This window comes from Ceratotherium simum, chromosome 8, assembly GCF_057802395.1.
Source record: "Ceratotherium simum simum isolate JZ-2026a chromosome 8, ASM5780239v1, whole genome shotgun sequence".
NCBI lineage: Eukaryota > Metazoa > Chordata > Mammalia > Perissodactyla > Rhinocerotidae > Ceratotherium > Ceratotherium simum.
In genome coordinates, this window is record NC_141907.1 from 48,645,343 (window position 1) to 48,666,041 (window position 20,699).

A 20,699-nucleotide genomic window follows, 5' to 3' on the forward strand; every position below is an offset into this window, starting at 1 on the left:
AACTGGTTTTCAGTTCCCTTCAATTGGTGCGTGGTGACTTGAACGTCTTCTGTCAGTTGCTCTCCCTTTGCCAATATAAGCTGCTTTTGTTTATGGCCTGGCTGGATACTTCAATAAAAATTAGAAAATGAAAAAGTTTAAAAATAAAAGCTTGGATTGCACCCATCATGGCATTTAGTACAATTAGGCTGAATTTGGCTCCTGCTTGTACACTAATAGTCAGTGCGTCTGACACATTGGCAGTAGGTTTTTCCAGCACAAATGTTCATGCTTCATAGTATTTTGTACTTAGTGTGTGGACATATTTGTTATGTGTTACTTTTTTTCTGGCAGTACCATCAGGGGGTGAAAGTGTGACTAAAAATGTTGAAAACAAGGAAAGCATGAGTCAAATATTTGTGTCTTTCTTCTCTATTTGCTTATGTCCATATTAGTGTGTATAGTTCACTGACCTAAAGAGGAAATAATAGGGTATTGGTGCATAATCCTAATCATGTTATTTTTTAGTCTAGTGTCATGTATGTCTTAGAGAACAAAAATTAGCTTTGAAGGAATAGTGTATGATACTCGGTGCACTTGCTGCTCCCTGGACATGCCGTATTCTATCATGCCTTCTCTCTCTACATGGAGTTCCCTTCTTGCTCTTTGATCCATAGCCATCTGCCTTTGATTGACACGCCCAACTCCCACTTACCTTTCAAGATTCAGCTTCAAGACTCATTCCTTCCTAAAGAAGCCTTCCTGTGCTGTTACGTCTTGCCCGGCCTGATAGCATTAAAGAGACCCCTCTTTGCTCCCATAGCCTACCCTTCACAGTTCTTTTATGGCACTTAGCCTATTATATTGTTATTGATTATTTGCCTGGGAGCAAAATAGAAGTACAAACTGAGGAGGAGTGCTAGATCTGTCTTTTTGTCATTGTTTTAAATCTCTGGTGCCTAGCATGGTGACTAGCTTGTGATATGCAATGAATAATTGTTTGTTTCATGAGATAATGCATGTTAACTATAATAATTAATAAGGTACCTTTTATGTATCCAGAAGTCACTTGGAATATAACGTCCTTTCCCTACATTTCAAAGTAGAAATTGTAATAACAAATGGTCATCTGACTATATTTGACCTTTAAGTGACCAGGGGAATTTAAATTTCCAAGGGTCAAATTATTATATCCTTAAATTATTGTAGTGATTGGGCTTGTCTTTTGGGAAATGGTAGGATAGTCTGAGCACCTAAAGTAACTATGGTGGATACCTGCCTTTGGAAGTCACTGAGTGTGTGGGGCTAGAGAAACCCGGTACTACCAAATCTGTCCAATATTTCAAATCTCATTGAATTTGCTTAATTTTTTTACCTTACTTTAGAGAAATGGAGGATAGTCTACCCCTTTATAAGAGCCTAGAGAAGTCTTTTATCTCCATCTGTCTGATTCCATATGGCCTCCCACACTCCTAGGACTTAATATACATACATCTCCCTTACTATGGCAATAGGACATTGGGAAAGAGAGAAACCTATTTGTTCTCCAGTCGTAGGTTTGTTTTCATTGTCACTAAAATACAGATTCTCTGATTTATTTAAGGTTGTAGCAATTTTCTTTCAGGTGAAATGTCGTGATAACTTGGGTTGCTAATAAGTTGAAAAAGGTATCTAGATTGTGGAGAAACATATAGTATCATATAGATAAATAAACATAGTACCTTTTATTTTAACTTTCTCCCAAGGTGCTTAAGGAGTATGACTGTGCTTTATTAATAATAACAATCAGTACTTACACTGTAAGCTCTTATATTAAACTTTTTTGCCACCCAGGGAAAATTAATTCTGCCATTCAAACCTTTTTTTTATTAGAGTGCTATACTCCATGTTGAATACTGTATTTGGTAGTAGGTAAAAGAGGAGGTAATTCTGCTTATCTTCCATTATTTAACAATGCCAATTAAAATAATTTTGAAAGAATGTATTCCGTTCCCAATCCTCTGGTTTAGGAAATTGTTGAGAAAGGAATGCGTGTTTTGCAAGACGATAGACCTTTGATTTAATGAGATTATTTTAATTACAGTCATGCATTGCTTAACAACAGGGATATGTTCTGAGAAATGCATCATTAGGAGATTTTGTCTTTGTCGTTGTACAAACATCATAGAGTGTACTTACACAAACCTAGATGGTATAGCCTACTACACAGTGAGGCTACATGGTACTAATCGTATGGGACCACCGTCGTATATGAGCTTGGTCATTGACTGAAACATCGTTATGTGGCACATGACTATATTTCAACCTGTATGTCATTTATAGTCTCTTTTAACTCTGGCTACATTAGGTTTCCTGCCACATCTTCTCTTCTACAGGAAGAAAAATAGATAATTTACTGCTTTTTTTTAAACAGATGATTTAGGAGGCTGGGGAAGGAAACACAGACAAAGATCTCTTCAGGATATTTGACCTACTCTAGGTGAATTTTTAAATACCTGAAACTTCCGTAGCCTTATGCTAAGTAAGTATTGGTGAAGTCCTTGTAAAATAAGCAAATATTCTTTGCACATGTTTCTGTCTATTATAAAACACACTAACAGTTGTTCCATTTTTATTTCATGGAAACTTATAAATTATAACCTATAAGTCTCATACAAATCTACTATATAAATATGAATTATTGTTTTAATTCTCACTGAGTTTGCTTTAGAAATTATTTTTAGCTGGGAGATCCCATTTAGTGATATATATATCTCTCACAATGTTTGTTCTTATCTTGTCATACCATCTATCCTGTGATTTGCTAATTCTAAACTCAGGCTTGCCACTTTGAGAATTTATTTATTACTCTTAAGATGGCCCTAACTCTTTATTAGTGTTTTAAGTAGACTTAAAATTTATATTTAATCAGATATTATTTTGGCACTATTAATGATGATATAGGAAAATAAATCTTGTCTAACTGACAATAAATTGGAACTAAAAGAGAAGGCCAAATCAATGGAACTTGGATATATCAGTTTATGCATGTGGTCTCTTCAGTTTACTTTGATTTAGGGATCTATTCATATTAGCTATGATACTGCTAAAGTGATCCTTTTTTCCTCCTCATTTGCTTGATTTCATATGGATTTATAAACTGTTTTCTTGAGATTTATGATTTCCAATTTATAGTTTTGAAAAGAAAAGTCTAAAAGTATGTTGATTATAAGAAAGGGAGATGAGAGGATTTGCGCAAGAGCATTGAACTATAGGAAGTCTATTAGTTTGTTAGGGCTGCTGTAACAAAGTACCACAAACTGAGTGGCTTAAACAACAGAAATTTATCGTGTCATGGTTCTGGAGGCCACAAGTTTGAGAGATCAAGGTATCCTTAGAGTTGGTTCCTTCTCAGGTCTGTGAGGGAAGGATCTGTTTCAGGCTTCTCTCCTTGGCTTATAGGTGGCTGTTTTCTCCCTGTGTCTCTTTGTGTAATCTTCCCTCTATGTGTGTCTCTGTGTCAGATTTCCTCTTACAAGGACATTAGTCATATTGGCTTAAGCTCTATCGTACTAACCTCATTTTAACTGGATTATCTTTGTAAAGATCCTATCTCCAAATAAGGTCACATTCTTAGGTACTGGGGTTTAGGACTTCAACATAGGAGTTTTGATGGGGGACACAATTCGACATATAACAGGAAGAAAAAGTTGAATTTCAGAAAAAAAATCTTGAATTTTTTTTCTCCTAGTAGAGCTGTACCTACTATTTGAAGTTACTTTTTAAAATATACACCTTTTCTGCTGGTATCCATGGTATATTAGAGGAGATTAACAAAATATTTTTCGGCATCTACTCAAGAGCTTTAATGTGTCTGATAACAATAAGACATGTATGATTAATAAATAAAATTGTATTAAATATGGCATGCAATTTTGACAGTTTATGCAAGAATTTTGTCCTTAAGAAATATTTTTAAATAAGTTAGTGTAAAATTTGTACAATTTTTACTATCATTAGCAATACAAGTGTGCCCATTTTGTTGTTCCCTTTGACTGTTATCATTAAAAAAAATAAGAAGTTTTTTTTTTCCTTTCTTTTGAGGAAAGCTGTTCCTAACTTATATAACATGGAATTGCCCATATTATATCATCAATCACCTATTCAACTTGGACTCTAAGCTTGAAGAACATTATTAATCATTTACTTTACTTCCCATGTTTTATGATAAGGAAATAGATGCCTGAAGCAGAAAAGGGACTTGCCAAATGCTATGCAATTAGTAGAAAATGTAGGGCAAGATCCCAAAAATTATGGAATAAAAATTCAACAAATTTTACAACTTTAAATGACCTTTGAGTTCATCAGCTCTATAATTTTCCGGATGAGGGAACTAAGGCCCAGAGAAGTTAAATAATCTGTCAAAGTCATACAGTTAGTTCAGTGGTAAATATTAAAATGCAAGTTTAATTGGTGCACTCATTTCTAAATCAGTGCAGGCAAGATGAGTGCCAAGGGATGTTTTACGGGCCTTTGGTAGCTTATGCTGATCTTCATCACCCCCTCTTCCAAATAACCCTAGATATAACTATTAAAAATATTTATGCAAATACATACATAAGTAGGAAAAATAGGCAGAGTATCTGCAGTCTTCAGACTATTGAAGTCACAGCTCAATTTGTAGTACTGTTGGAGTGGCCAGTCATTAGAAAAAAAAATATATTACAGTTTAAGAACAAGATCCTCTGTCTTCCCATCATCTAAATATCCAGTTAGACTGGTATTCCTTAGTCCCTTCTGGAGCTTCCACTGAATTCATTGATGTCTTCCGTACACCATTCTTGTCAGGGCAGGAAGGAAATTTAGTCTGCTCGTTAATTTGTTTTGTTGTGGTTTTTCCACTTATTAGGGTGCCTTATATTTTTCCTTATTCATTTTTCACTTATCTTTTAATCTACTCAATTATATTATTAGTGTATTATCTGACTTGATTTGAAATCTTCCTTCCCTCTCGGTATATAATATCTTCTTTAATTTTTAATCTTTTTACGTGGCCCTACACCAAATATCTATAATCATTTTTAAGGCTTCCCCAGCAAGATATGCTCAAACAAACAAGCAAACAGAATAAAATAATAATGATGATAATTTCTGAAACTCTGTATACTATACTACGTTTCAACCTATTCTCTTCTGATACTTTTTCTTTAAATCATACTGATAATTTGTAATTAAGTTTATTCGTTATCTTTAATGGATCCAAATTCATGTTTTCTGTGCTTTCCCACTACGCTAGAGAACCAGTCCTTGATAAGTGGAAACAGTAGAAGAAAGGCATTGTGAAATAATTGCCTACATTCATAGTTGAGGCTCTGAGGAATTGAGAAATTATACAAATGGTTATACACTTAACAGGCCATGATCAGAATTCTATAACAAAGAATTTCTCCATAGTCTGTATTAGTCCCACTGTAATATACTAAAGCAAAAGCATTAACTAAATGCCTTAGTTCATTCAGTCTACTAGAACAGATATACCATAGACTGGGTGACTTATAAACAACAGAAATTTATTTCTCACTCTTCTAGAGGCTGAGAAGTCTAAGATCAAAGTGCCGGCAGATAGGTTGTCTGATGAAGGCCTGTTTCCTGGTTCATTGATGGCCCTTTTTTTGCAGTGTTCTCACATAGTAGAAGTGGGAAGGACGCTCTCTGGGGTCTTTTTTATAAAGGCACTAATCCTATTCATGAGGACTCTGGCCTCATAACCTAATCACCTCTGAAAGACCCCACCTCCAAATACCATCACATTGGGGATTAAGTTTCTACAAATGGATTTAGGGAGGACACAGACTTTCAGTCTGTAGCACTAAAGTTAATGTCTTTTTCACTCTTCATCATCACTGAAAATTCTACATTATCTGATATTGATTACTAGTTCCTTCATCATCCCCTTTACTCCATTTACTTCTGTATAGCATAATCATGGTTCTCCTCTTGTTTCTTTAGCTCCCCTTAAATTTTCCTTCATGATTCCTTCTTCTATTCTTAGCTCTTTCCCAAAAATCAACCTAATCCTTGGGACAATCCTCAGCTCTCTTATCTTCGCTAGAATAGTGTTTTTTTTCAGTCTATGGATTATGACTGATGATTGAGTTACAAAATCAATTTAATGGGTTGAGACTAGAATTATTTTGATGAAGCAGAATAGAATAGAGTGAACCTCATATAGTGAGCATAAAATGATGATAAATCTCTCTGTCTAGATTGTCATCCTTGGCAGTTTTTAAAAAATAATAGCTTTCTTTAGACGTAGTTCATATGCCATAAAATTTACCCTCGTGAAGTATACAATTCAGTGGTTTTTGGTATATTCACAGAATCATGCAACCATCACCAGAATCTAGAATTTAGAATATTTTCATCATCCCCAAAAGAAAAACTGTACTCATTAACAGTCACTGACCATTTTCCTTCAAACTCCCAAGCCCTAGGAAACCACTAATTTGCTTTCTGTCTCTAAAGATGTGCCTATCTGGATATTTCATATAAATAGACAATAGAATAATACAATCTGTTGTATTTTGTGACTAGCTTCTTTTACTTGGCACAATGTTTTCAAGGTTTGTCGAAGTTATAGCATGTATCAGTACTTCAATATTATTTTTATTTTAATTTTTCGATTGAGGTCAAAGTTACATAGTATAAAATTAACCATTTAAAATTGTGTACTTATATAGCATTTAATACATTCACAATGATGTACAACCACCTCATATATCAAGTTATGAAACATTTTTGTCACCCACTTTATTCCTTTTTATTGCTGAAAGATGTTCCATTGTATGAATATACCACATTTTGTTTATCTGTTCATCAGTTCATGGACGTTTGGGTTGTTTCCATTTTTGGCTATTATGAATATTATGCTATGAACATTTGTATACAAGTTTTTGTTGGCAATCTTTTTCGATTCATGGGCTTCATGTATCGTTTTTAATTTAGATGACCATCATTTATATTTCCCTAAGATTTATTTATATATGTGCTTGAAATTTAAGAGCTAAATAGCTATTGAGCTTTTTTGTATGTAAAGGCTTACCTTAAAGTGAGCTTATCTTTGTCTCCCTCCCCTCCAACTTGAATACCCCTGTCTTTCCCTTTCTCTGCTACTAAGGCGGCTGTCGATATCAACTTTGATACCATCCTACCCTTTCTTCCCACAGCCTGAGAATTAACAAAATTTGGACTAATTTCCACAAGTCTCTTAGAGTTGCACTCTATTTTCTTTACTAACATTGTCGTTTCCTCTTATCTGGGTGATTACAGTTATCATCTTGTTATTCTTTCGACTATGATTTTCTCTCTAAATTCTCTCAAATCCCTCTTGCTCATCTCAGACTGATTGTTGTTCCCAATGTGCAGTTATAAGCAAATCAAGACTCCACTCAGAGAAATCAATGCCTCATCTCTGAAACACCTCCCTGTCCCTCTTAGTCTGTGTTCCCTCGTCGGGAAACTGTTGGTGGTAGCGCCCTCAGCTGGGAACACCTGAGGCACTCACTTGGGCCTGTATTATTTGTAGTGAGCCCCCACAGACATTTCCACCACCTGGGCCAATGTTGTGGCTGGACCAGCCCTTGTGGTTCTTATTATGATCTCAGGACTCAGGATTATGATAGCAAAAACTATCAGGGAACTTTAAGGAACAAGATTTATTACTCGTGGATCCTGGAGGGTACACAGCACACCCAAGGGCCACACAGGGAGGTTGCGGGTAGAGAGAGAAAAAGAGCATGGACCTGGGGCTCAGCCTTTATTAGGGTCTGAGGGCAGGGTGTCTAGAGTTTCGTGGGTTCACTCTTTATTGGCTAATTTAAAGCATAAGAGTGGGAATTAGGGCTTGGGTAGGGAGAAGCAAGCTCACTCGAGTGGTCTGTTATCTGGGTTAACCAGCGCTTTCTGAAAGAGGGACCTTCATTGGTGGGGGCGATCTAGTTCTGCATCTGGTTGTTTTGCTAGTAGCTGTGTCATACAGCTGGCCATATGTTTATTCAAGATGGATGTCTTTTGAAATGGATGCCTTGGCAATCAAAAGTTTGATGTCTGTCACTTACACCACAATCAAAAAGCTTAATGTCAGGAACTTACACTACAGTCTATTATATTTTTTGCCATAGCACCAGTAATGGACACAATATGAATTTATGGTTCATTTTCTGTCTCCCCGAATCAGAAATTAAGCTCCATGAGGGTAGAGATTTTTTTCTATTAGTTTACTGCTGTGCCCCAGCTCTTTGGACTATGTGTAGAAATTCAACTGTTTGTTAAATGAAGTAGAAACCAACCCAGTGCTCTCTTCAACATAACCTAATATATGTTTTCTCTAGTCACATATATTGTTTCTTATCTTGTACCTTAGCTATAGCAAAACTAGACTTCTTGCCATTTCCTGACTAAACCTATGTTTTCTTGCCTGTGTGCTTATTTCAATTTAAACCAAATGGAGAAATGGGTAAGCATGGCTCAGGATTATGGGGGAGGCTTTGTCAAAGTGATTCTGAAATCAAGATTATCTCAAAAGACATCTTTTAAGCAGTGAAGACATAGAAAATGACACAAGATTTGGTCTGAAAAAAAAAAGCATAAAATCTAAAGGAGAGTTATTGAAGTGGAGACAGCGAAAAATAAGATAGTACATTTGCAAACATCAAGGCAATTAGAGGTCTCAGACCAGAGGAATGTGGAGGTTTTGGGCAGCATGGAGGCAGATGGTTATTTTATTGGATGTCTGGGTGTACTTAGGGCCCCCAGATGGCTCTCTATGACTTTATTCATATCATTCCCTCTACTAGGAATGTTTTGTATATATTTCTTATATTCACTTAAAACCTTAGCAGTACCAAAACATACTAGATATGTAATTTGAGTACTTAGTATATACTTGGTGCTATGCTTGATGATTGATTTAATTCCTATGAAGGAGGATCAAATTATTATCTTCATTTAATACAGAAGAAAACTACTACTTAAAAAGTTTGAGTAAGTTGCTCATGAATAAATAGCTTTTGGATAGGAACCATAACATTTATATTCATTACATTCATATTCATCTCCCAGAAAATAAAGCTTATTTCTTGGCATACAATAAAATTCAACAGCTGTTTGTTGAATGAATGGTTGAGTAGATAGATAAATAAATTGTATTAACTTACAAATAATAAGAGGCTCACATCAGACGATTTTTCCCAAATGAACTGTTTGAGTGTTTTTGAAGATTTTAATAATATTTGTTAGAGAGTTTTCGAACATTCTCTTGGCTTGTTTTAAATCCTTTTTCTTGGCAAAACTTGCTTTAATAGATTTAGTGTTATGGTAAACAAGCTCATAAACCATACAAAACACTATAATCATGCAATTCATCACTTTTTTAAACGTGCAAATATTATTCCAGTGAGCTTACAGTTCCTCTACAGAAACTGATTAGGGGACCACAAGTACAGAAGAAGCTTTAACTCTTAGTAAATCCTATCTGTACAGTTATTCTTCCTCGTGTCACTTTTTGCTTTAGCGTAAACCATAATTCATTCAGCATCTCATGGTCTTCTGGTTGGTTTTTGTGAACCAATTTATTCCTCAGTCTGTCCTTAGGCTTAGACGTTAAAATTCTTAGTTTACCCAAATGTTGTAAAATGAGAATAGAAACACAATTTGAAATGCATATATATTTTGAAAAAGAGCAATTTATGAGACAGTAAGAATTATGTAAGAGACTGCAGATTAACCTACTTTTTAATATATCTGTTGAAAACTGCATTTCCCAATCTAGAAAATTTAAACCATGTGACTGGTGGTATATATGGCAATGTGGTATCTCAAAACACTGTAAGTTTAATAATATACCAGCAACTTGTGGTTAGTAAAAAACTCACTTATGTCGCAGTTTGTTTTCCCCGTAAATACACTGCATTAATTTGTGTCACGTGAAATTAAATACTGCAGAGATTTATAATTATTACAGATGTGAAAGTTCCATGTGTTTTCAAGGCCTCGTTCTGTAATGTGACCTCATCTTTGAGACCACCCAAATAAAGAAATGCTTTTGGCACTTCAAATTTCCAAGCATCTTTATGTAAATGATCATTTTTGCCAAAAGTTCGGGATTTTTATGTGCCAAATTCTTAGAGCATTTCTGAAACAAGATTTATGGGTCCTCTAAGTGAAATCATAGGACCAAAATTAGAATTATTTATTAGTACTGAACACTAGAAATGTAAAGGTATTTATTCAATAAAGATTGAGCACCAACTGCATGCTAAGCATAGTGTTAGGTATTGGGATCCAGCAGGATCTGTTCTGTCATATTTGAAAAAATAATCCCATGAAATGAATATGATATATATATTACTGGTTGGCCCTAATAGTTTTTAATCTTGAATATTCTGGAAAGATTGAGATTTTTCTCTCGCTAACTTTTTTCCAAATAAGTGCTATCAACTAGTCAAACTATATTTAAATGTTATCATTAGAGTACACAGATATTAAATATATCTATATTTATCTTAACCATGGATCCCTGGAGAGAAAACATTTTATTAGCTTTTTCAAATTTTCAAGTGGCTAAACGTATTTCATACATGGTAAATAGACATTTAATGCACACTGAATAAGTGAGTGATTGAGTTAACATATATGTGATTTCTAGTTCTTCCTATTTCCCCATTCTTCAGGAAAATTCTTTATATTCATAATATGATAAGAGTTTTTTTCTGAATTGATATTCATGTAATATTAAATTATGTTTCTGTGAAATAGAAATCAAATAATTCATATTTTCTCATCAATTTATGAACTAGAATAGAATCTCTTCTTTGGAGAGACTTTGGACAAAGAGGCTGTTCAATTAAAATTGGTAAATATAAAGCATTTAAAAAAATACCTCTACTGACTTTCATTCAACAGATATCTATAAAAAGTACACTAAATTGCGTTCCCTGTATTATGGACTTGGACAGATGTAAAACATAACCAGAGAAAGCATGTTAACTATGAAAAACTAGATATTATTCACATTTCATTATAGAATGATAGTTTTTTTTTTAAAATAACCACTGATCTCTTTTTCTTGAAAGCTCATATGGGGGAAAAACAGCACAAAACTTTGGCCAAATAAGTGTACAAACAAGAAAAATGAAGAACAGTGCAAAATGCATTTATGGTAATTTTTTAAACTGTTTGTTTAAAGTGAAATATTTTCATTCTCAAACCAAGTGGGCTCTGTCATTCAACTTAACTCTATTTTATGACTAGGGCATTTACTGGTAACCAGTCACCTTGAAAGCATACTTCAAATCAAACCAAGAAAAAGAGTGTGGCTCCATCAGACCTATACCATTACCAGTACTAGAACAGTAATTTAAAAATGCACGTTTTTGGGGCTGGCCCTGTAGCGTAGTGGTTAAGTGTGTGCGCTCCGCTGCTGGCGGATCAGGTTTGGATCCTGGGCATGCACCAACACACTGCTTGTCAGGCCATGCTGTGGTGGCATCCCATATAAAGTGGAGGAAGATAGGCACAGATGTTAGCCCAGGTCCAGTCTTCCTCAACAAAAAGAGGAGGATTGGCTTGGATGTTAGCTCAGGGCTGATCTTCCTCACACACACAAAAAAATAAACATTTTCATAAAGCAACCATATGTGTGTGTGTCTCTGTGCATATATATATTGAAAAGGAAACCATAAATAAATGGAATAATTACCGTAAGGTATATGTAAATAATCATCATTCATAAATATTAGTGTATCACTTTAGAAGTTTAATAATTAATTTGAAATTTTAGTTTTCAAATAAAATTGGCAAAATGCCTTCTAAACTCACTGTGTAAATTCAATGAACAAGGTAATTAAAAATAATTTTTCTCGGGGGCTGGCCTGGTGGTGCAGCGGTTAAGTGTGTGCCCTCCACTTTGGTGGCCCAGGATTCACAGGTTTGGATCCCAGGTGCACACCAACGCACCGCTTGTCAAGCCATGCTGTGGCGGCATCCCATATAAAGTAGAGGAAGATGGGCACGGACGTTAGCCTAGGGCCAATCTTCCTCAGCAAAAAAAAAAAAAAAGAGAGAGAGGAGGATTGGCATCGGATGTTAGCTCAGAGCTGATCTTCCTCACACACACACAAAAAAATAATAATCTTCTTCAAATATTAAGAACAGAATCCTATGTAAAGAATAGGGAAATATGTCAAAAATAGCATTAAGCCAGGATCTTAGAAATGCTAGAGGATATTCAGGTGACAAATGAATATGAAAATAGATGATCAACAGGATATAATTAAAGATCAAGTCCATTACTCCAGTATAGTTGACAGGAAGATGTCTCAACTTAGGAAATAATTTTTGATTTATGTATTTCTAATGATGGGTTTGTTTCTTGGAATTGGACAAATTTCTAGGCATTAAAAGGATTCTTTCATTAAAAGCTTTCATTTTACCGTGTATCCTGAAATGATAATTTGGAGACTTATTAAAATCTGCAAGATATGTTTGCTCAAGTAAACTCTTTTGAAAATAGAAAGATTGGCAAATTCATATTAGAATACCTTGGTACATTATTTATTATTAATATTAGAAGGCTCCCCTATGTTATTTGTTAAAGGTTGTGTAATCTTTTTATAGCCACGTTCTCAAGAGTATTTATTACATTCTATGCCAATCAAATCAAAGATGTGAAAATCTCTTCACATATGTCAACATTTTCTTTTTATCACATCTTTTCAAATATTCTTGCAATGTGATGTGGTTTGATTGAGGTGGGAAAAGCAATGCAATTTATCCCTTCATTTCCTTTTTTGTTATGAATTACAGAAAGCCACTTGTGAATGTAATAGTCCTATCTGCTCTCTCTTTCAACTTATTTATTCAAGTAAATATCTATTTGTAATAATACATTTTCAGCTTCCTCTACTAAGAGTTTGAGTAAGACTTAATAAGATAATTTATTTTGAATAATGTAGAGAAAAGGTGCATTATGAGATTTTAAACTTGTGTGTTAGTAATTTTTAGAATACTCTTGTTAAAATCATTTTGGACACTCCCAACTTACTTGGGTAAACCAGAGATAGACATGTTGTTCAAGCCGGCAATTGGTGAAACTACTTTCTCTCGTAGTATAATATTTTGTTTTGGTTTGGTTTTCCATCATATTCTCATGGTGATTTTAGGTATTTAATTTTTTGTATATTTAATTGTTTTTAATGTTTATCCTCTACCCCATCTATACTAGAAAATCCTTAAGATCGTGAATCAATGTTTTATTGACCATTGAATGCCTACAACATGGAACAGTATCTAGCACTTCTCTAGTGCTCAATTTATATTTGTTAAATGAATAAATGAAGTTCCTCACTTATGTGAAGGATTAATATGGATTATTCAGGCATGTTAGAATATGTATTTCTCAACTACCACTTTGAAAATTAGTTTTTATTACACAACTTATTTGTTTAATAATTTGCAGAGACATTGGGGTGGATACTTGTAACTTTGATTTTAATCTATTTCAAGAAACTTGCTGTGTGGCCCTGAAAATGTATTATATAAATATTTTCCATTAAAATTTTGTAGGTTGGAAAATGTGTTTTACTAACCTCAACGGTATATTTTGTGGTTGAGCTGAACAAATATAAGAGAGTGCTGTAGGTGCCCTATGTCATTTCATGACTGTTTTCCTATGTATACAAATAACCCTTGGTATGGCCTTTATCACCTGTTTCCTGTGATTTTTTTCATGTGGTTTTCGAAATCAGTTCCTAAGGCTTTTGAAACTTAAGTCTGGAGCTGCTTTTCTGCCTTTCAAAGTATTTTTGTTGTTTTAACTCTTGTTAAAGAGAAGTAGAAATCTATTCATTCAGAATCCTTCTGATGGCTTTGCCTCAAAGCTGGGGAGAGGTGAGAGTTCCTTTCTGAACTAGCTCAATAGATTTCACTTTCATTCAAAAAATCTTTTTTTAGCGTCCAGAATTATCCAATGTGTGTTGTTTCTTCCCCCCTAGGATTTTGGGCTTCATTTTGGCATTTTTCTCATTCTGATTGTTTTTTTCCTGCTTTGGAGAGAAAGATTTCGTCAGTGCTTGTTGAAAAAACTAACTGGCTCCTCTTTCTGTCTCACATTTCTAGCCTTTGGCAAATATCTGGACTTTCTTAGGCTGAGAGATTTGGTTGGTAATACATTCTCTATTTACTAATATCACTAAATAGAGATTCACTGTCGTTAAAGCCAGCATTTACATTTAGTATTTAGTGTTAGTCTACTTCTTAATGAAAATTTGTTTGTTTGAAAACATTGCTGATAAAAGTTTTCACTGTGAATAAAATAAAGAATAAACATTTCATTTTGCAAGCAGCATAGTCAATTGGCAAACTTCTAACAAATACATTCTAGTGGAATGAATGTCAACTTTTAGCTGCAATAAACAGGTGATAGGAACCTTTGGTTAGAAAAGGTAACAGTGTGGAAATAACAGATTTGGTCAGGCTTTTTATGGTCTGGCTTATTGTCCTAAGCTCAGATGGATTACATAGACATTACAATTCAACGGTGATCGGGCGAGTATATATATGTTAAAGCTGTTGTAAAGCTTGTGGATAAAGGGTTTATAAACGCTGTTGTGTATGTTTTTCAATCTTGAAAGTATTATCAAAGAGGTTATTACAAGGTCTCTTCTGCAGAACATTTATGCTGCTGAATTAGAAAGAAATGTCTTAGCATTAATTTCTTTAAGGATTAAAAAACCACCCAAAATTATAAGTCACTGAAATCTCTTTATCCTTTCCAACAAGTATTGTGTGTGTGTGTGTGTGTGTGTGTGTGTGTGTGTGAAGGAGGGGGCAAGAATGTGATTAGGTGCTGCCTGTGTATTTCTGAATGATGTGTGCAGTGCAGTAGAGCGTTTATTCACCGTTGAGCAACTCCTTTCATTTCCTTCAAAGTTAAATCTTGTTTAGTCTTAACCTGTGACATCACTGTTTATTCAAAACTTATGTTTATCCTTCCCTAAATTTCTTGTATGTTTCTTCTGTGAAAATCTGCATGACTACAGATTTTCTTGGTTTCGCCGTAAGAAAAACATAAACTTTAAATTCATTGATTGGCAGTAAAGAAAATTATATATTTATATATTGCAGTACAAGTATAATGACTCCATCTGAGAATTAATGCCACATTTTAAAATTAAAGTAGTGATTTTCCATCTTATTGCAGTAGATTTTTCACACAAAGGCAATCTTCATATTAATTTTGGTGGTATAATATCAAACTATTAGGAAAGAATTCTTAAAATTCTCAAAATAGTAATAGTATGCTATTATGTTTTGTGCTATTAAGAGAAAAAAAAGCCCTCCCAGACACAATAAATGGAATATTCAACTTAACATTTCATGTTCAGAAGTTAGATTTCATTTCACTAAAGGAATGTCAATCCATGAACTTTGGATCAGAGGTTATTAGTGTGATATTCTCATATTGCCTTATGTATTTCCTGAGAGAAGTCACCTTTCTTTGTTATCTCCAACTGTATGATACCCAAGGAGAGTCATTTCATCTTATCTCTCACCTATATGACTTTCTAGTTCATGCCTCCCATTCTTATCATTTTTCTAAATCACAGTTTCTTGGTGTACTAAATGGGGACGATAATATTGCCAAGCTTTTATTGTTTTATAGGAGTTTGAAATAAAATGATGCTTTGAAAGCACCAGCACATGGAAAGCACTCGATAAACGTTAGCAATTATCATCATCATATCACCCTAAATAGCTTTTTGCAATATGTTCCCCATTAATTCCCAGACTCTGTTACCTTTCACTCAAGTCTGTTTGAATAATCTATTGGCTAATGCTTTTTAAGATTAATTTTATTAATATTATTATCTTATTATATTGTACTATAATCCTCAACTGCCCTATGTAAGTTGGACTATATCCTGAATCTGATTTTGAGGTTCTTTCCAATTTGACTGCTCTTTAGTTCTGTATCCGCTCTGCTCCTGATTCTCTTGTCAATATCTCTCTTTTTTTTCCCAGATATAGTTGACATATAATATTGTGTAAGTCTAAGGTGTACAATGTGTTGATTTGATACACTTATATATTGTGAAATGATTACCACAGTAGGGTTAGTTCACAGCTCCATCACCTCACATAATTGCCATTTATTTTTTGTGGTAAGAACATTTAAGATCTTATAACATTTAAGATCTTATAACTTTCAAGTATATAATACAACAATACTGTACACTAGATCCTCTCAGAACTTATTCATCTTATAACTGGATGTTTGTACCCTTTGACCAACATCTCCCCATTTTCCTCAATCCCCATCCCCTGGCAACCGCTATTCTACTCTCTGTTTCTGTGAGTTCTGCTCTTTTAGATTCCACATATAAGTGATATCATACGGTATTTGTCTTTCTCTGTCTGACTTATTTCAGTTAGCATAATGCCCTCAAGATCCATCTATATTGTCACAAATGGCAAGATTTCCTTCTTTTACATGACTGAATAATATTCCATTGCATATATGTACCACATCTTCTCTATCCATTCATCCATCTGTGGACACTTATGTTGTTTCCGTGTCTTGGCTATTGAGAATAATGCTGCAGTGAACCCGGGGAGGCAGATGTCTCTTCAAGATCCTCGCTCAGAACTCTTTGCTCAGAATTTCTGCCTGGAGTATTTTACTATCTCTTCTCCTATATTCACATATTGTTTTGTCTTTAAAGACCAGCTCAAGTTTGCTTCCTTCAAGAAATCTTTCTTAAGCACCCAAACATGTTTATCACCTCATTACTTTTTCATCTGTTCCATATAATCATTGTGCTTTATTATGCTTTAAGCCTTGCATAGCTATGTGCATTCTCTCTCCAGCTACAAGCTTCTACACCTTGTAGACTCCCATGGGGACACTTAGGAAGATTCTCTGTACTTTTGCTCTGGGTCGTCTGTCCATCTGCCCTCCCCCGCTTCGAACTTTCACCCATTTGATCTTGTTGTCATTATCCTGTAACCTTTTGGTTTTAGTAATCATGCATACCATCTCTTGGCTTTTGGGACTTGCTACACTTACATTGTTCCTCAGGACTCTCCAGATTATTTTCTAATTATATTCATGCAAGATAAAATTTCTAAAACTCTATCAAATTTCACATATCACAATTATCCCTATATATATGGGGCTAATTAATTATATATATATATATATGAAGAGATTTATTTTGAGGGATTTGCTCACACAATTATGGAAGCTGAGAAGTCCCACTATGTGCTGTCTGCAAGCTGGAGGCACAGGAAAGCCAATGATGTGGTTCCAGTCCAAACTTGAAGGCCTGAGAACCAGAGGGCTGCTGGTGTAAGTCCTGCTTCGTGTCCGAAGGCCTAAGAACCAGGAGCACCAACGTCAGAGTGCTGCAGAAGATGGATATCCCAGCTCAAGCAGAGAGCAAATTCACACTTCCTCTGCCTTTTTGTTCTATTCCAGCCCTCAACAGATTAGATGAGACCCACCCAAATTGGTAAGGATGATCCTCTTTCTTAGTCTACCTAGTTAAATGCTGATCTTTTCTAGAGGCACCTTCATAGACATTCCCAGAAATAATGTTTTACCAGCTACCTGGGCATCCCTTAGCCCAGTCAAGTTGACACATAAATTAACCATCACACACATGAATTTTTATCATTTTCCTGATTTCATATGATAACTCTGAAGCTCCTTCTCCCAGACTTTTGGAATCCCATTCTGTATAGGACCATTCCTAGGCCTGAGATAATCCCAAATGTGAAGGGAGAATTTAAACAATGTCCTTGTCTTATGTTTAATAACTTTTAGCAGCCACATTGTAGGTCATCAATATGCATTTGGAATTAAATTGGCATATCTTGTATATATTTCTTTTGAATTGTATAATTCGTTTTATTGGATTCTTATTTATCCTGAAATTATAATTTTTACTGTAAGAACATTTTGAACAGCCAGTTTGGAATTTTTAACATTTAGAAAAAGATTGGGATAATTGTCATGTGAAATTTGACACAGTTTTAGAAATTTTATTCCTCATGAATATAATTGGAAGACAATGTAGAATGTAATTTTATTAAATGTTGAAAATTTATAACAGGTAGATATGAATTCATTTATTCAAATACTTACTACGTTTTTTAGGCAATCTTTGTTTAGACAATTTCACTTGAAGACCACCACTTTGTATACGTATTTTCCAAAAGTATGATTAATGTTACTCTCATGCTGAAGCTCCATAAGTCAAAAGGATAGCTGAGCATTAATTGTTTTATGATATTCCACTCATTAGAACATTTTTTTCCCTGTAATTTCACAAATTCTAAATTTCATGCTTTTCTTTTTGACCTCAGATCATAATTGCCTTTGCTCATTCCTTCAGGGTGTCAGTTTTAATTGTCACTGTTACACTTAATTAAATACTAAAATATCATTTAAATTATATGTATTCTTTGTTGAAATAGACTTGTTAAAATTCAGTGTATTAGAAGCTTCCTGGTAGCAGATGTACTTTTAAAGAAAGTGGATGATAGGTTGATATTTCATTGGGTTCCCAATGTTATTTTTGCTGCCAAATGTTTTGGACTAGATTTTCAGAGCACGTTTTTTAAAACTTGGATAAATGTGTTGGCATGTAAAGTGGCACAGAGAAAATACACATATTTAAAGAAATAATATCATAGGCTCTGCCTATGAGAATATTTGGCTTTTGGGCAGCATTTAAGTAATGAAGTATTTTTAAAAGGCATTGCCAACAAGTAGAAACCAGCCCACTTCCAGATATGTAAGTGTCCCTCTCTAAAATTAAGAAACCATTTAAAATCATTAGCCTTGACCTATAAGTAGTTTAACGTACTTCTTTCTCATAAGGAACCAGATCTATTTCCTTTTCATTTTAAAATTTTCAAGAGAGCCTTTTTTATCTTCTTCTTATGATTATTGGGATACAGGAGAAAAATGTTTTTAACACCTATTAGTAATCAGTTTTCAGCTCTAAAAACTGATTTTACATATATATAAAATAAACTAAATGAATAATAAATAAAAAGATATTATTACATATATTATATAGAATATATATATATTTATATTTAAGCTAGTGGCCTAAATGATGTTTAAGCAAAGGGATGGTAATATTAGACTATCTGTGTGAGTCATTCATAACATATTTATTTTATTGATTTGGTAATTCTTCAATATTATCTGTCCAATAGTTTCAATGTCCACTCTTTAAATTTTCCTTCAGGCTTGGTTCAGGGCTATATTAATAACATAGAGCTCCAAACTTCGTGGCTTAAAATAATAATCATTTATTATCTTCCGTGGTCTCTTTAGATTAGGAATCTGGGAGTAGTTTAACCAATTGGTTCTGGCTCAGGGTCTATCATAGGTTGCAGTTACCCAAAGGAGGGCTTTCTGGTGGCTGGAGGATCATCCTCCAAGGTCCCTCACTCACCTGCCTTGCAAGTTCACACTGGCAGTCGGCAGAGGGCTCAGTCCCTGGCCTGGAAGTCTCCATGATGCTGTTGAGTGTTCTCAAGATCGGGTGACTGGCTTTGCACAAAATGAGTGATCCAAGAGAGAGGCTGAAGCTGCAATGTCTTGTTAATGAACTACTCTTGGAAATCACACACTCTTATTTCTGGCCCACTGTGTCCATTAGAAATATCACTAAGTAAAGCCCACATTCAAGGGGAAGGGGAGTAAAAATGGAGGACTATCAAAGAATTGTGAACATTTTTTTTTTTTTTTGTGAGGAGATCAGCCCTGTGCTAATATCTGCCAATCCTCCTCTTTTTTTTGCCGAGGAAGACAGGCCCTGGGCTAACATCCATGCCCATCTTCCTCCACTTTTATATGGGATGCCACCACAGCATGGCTTGCCAAGCAGTGTGTCAGTGCGTGCCCAGGATCCGAACCGGCAAACCCCGGGCCGCCACAGCGGAGCGCGTGCACTTAACCGCTTGCGCTACCGGGCCGGCCCCGAATTGTGAACATATTTTAAAGCTGCCACGTGGGCCTCCTTAATAAAATCTATGCTCCCTTCCTAGGTTAACTTATCTACTGCTCTGGTTTTAAATACTACCTTATTATAAAGGTCTCTCTTTGGAGTCATTGACCTGTATTCAACTTCCTACCAGATTTTGTTCATAAAACTACAATCTAAGCATTTGCTTATGCCAGAAACATGATAGTCATCATTGTCACCCTCTCTTTTACGCTTCATGTTCAGCTAATCATCAAATCATGTAATTTTTTTGTTCCTAAGCATAGATCAAGTATGTTCTCTGCCGTTACCCATTTAAAGCAACCGTCTTATCTTTACTGCTACAAAATAGCCTTCTAATTTGCCTTTCATTATCCATGCTTAAAAAAAATTCTCTGGTAGATTTAAGTATATTTAAATACACAAGATTTGGAGTAAAGAAAGTGTAAAGGTAAGGAAATGGGAAATAAATACAAATGTAAGCTGTTTTGCTAATGTTTTTGTATTTACAACAAACAAACATAGGGAAGGCTAAAGATTTAAGTCTGCTAAATGAACATTAGGCTGCAGCCCTTATTTTTTGAGTGGATCCTTGAGTATTTAAAACAATCCATGGAAAAACCAGAATTGAACAGAGCATTGAAGATTTGGTGCAGGGAGAGATAATATGTAAGTGCTAGA

The 20,699-nt window shown here is 34.7% G+C and overlaps 1 protein-coding gene across 19 annotated transcripts in view; it reads left to right on the forward strand.

The window, feature by feature from the left end:
* ADGRL3 (adhesion G protein-coupled receptor L3) overlaps positions 1-20,699 on the forward strand; it is an 812,769-nt gene that overhangs the window by 345,268 nt on the left and 446,802 nt on the right. Inside the window, exon 2 of one of the 19 annotated variants that reach the window (XM_087434389.1) lies at positions 2,393-2,500. The exons of the other annotated variants lie outside the window; for them this stretch is intronic. Within the exon in view, the coding sequence (XP_087290515.1) occupies positions 2,494-2,500 (7 nt within the window). The 5' untranslated portion in view covers positions 2,393-2,493. The remainder of the gene's footprint in view (positions 1-2,392; positions 2,501-20,699) is intronic. 19 annotated transcript variants of the gene reach the window in all.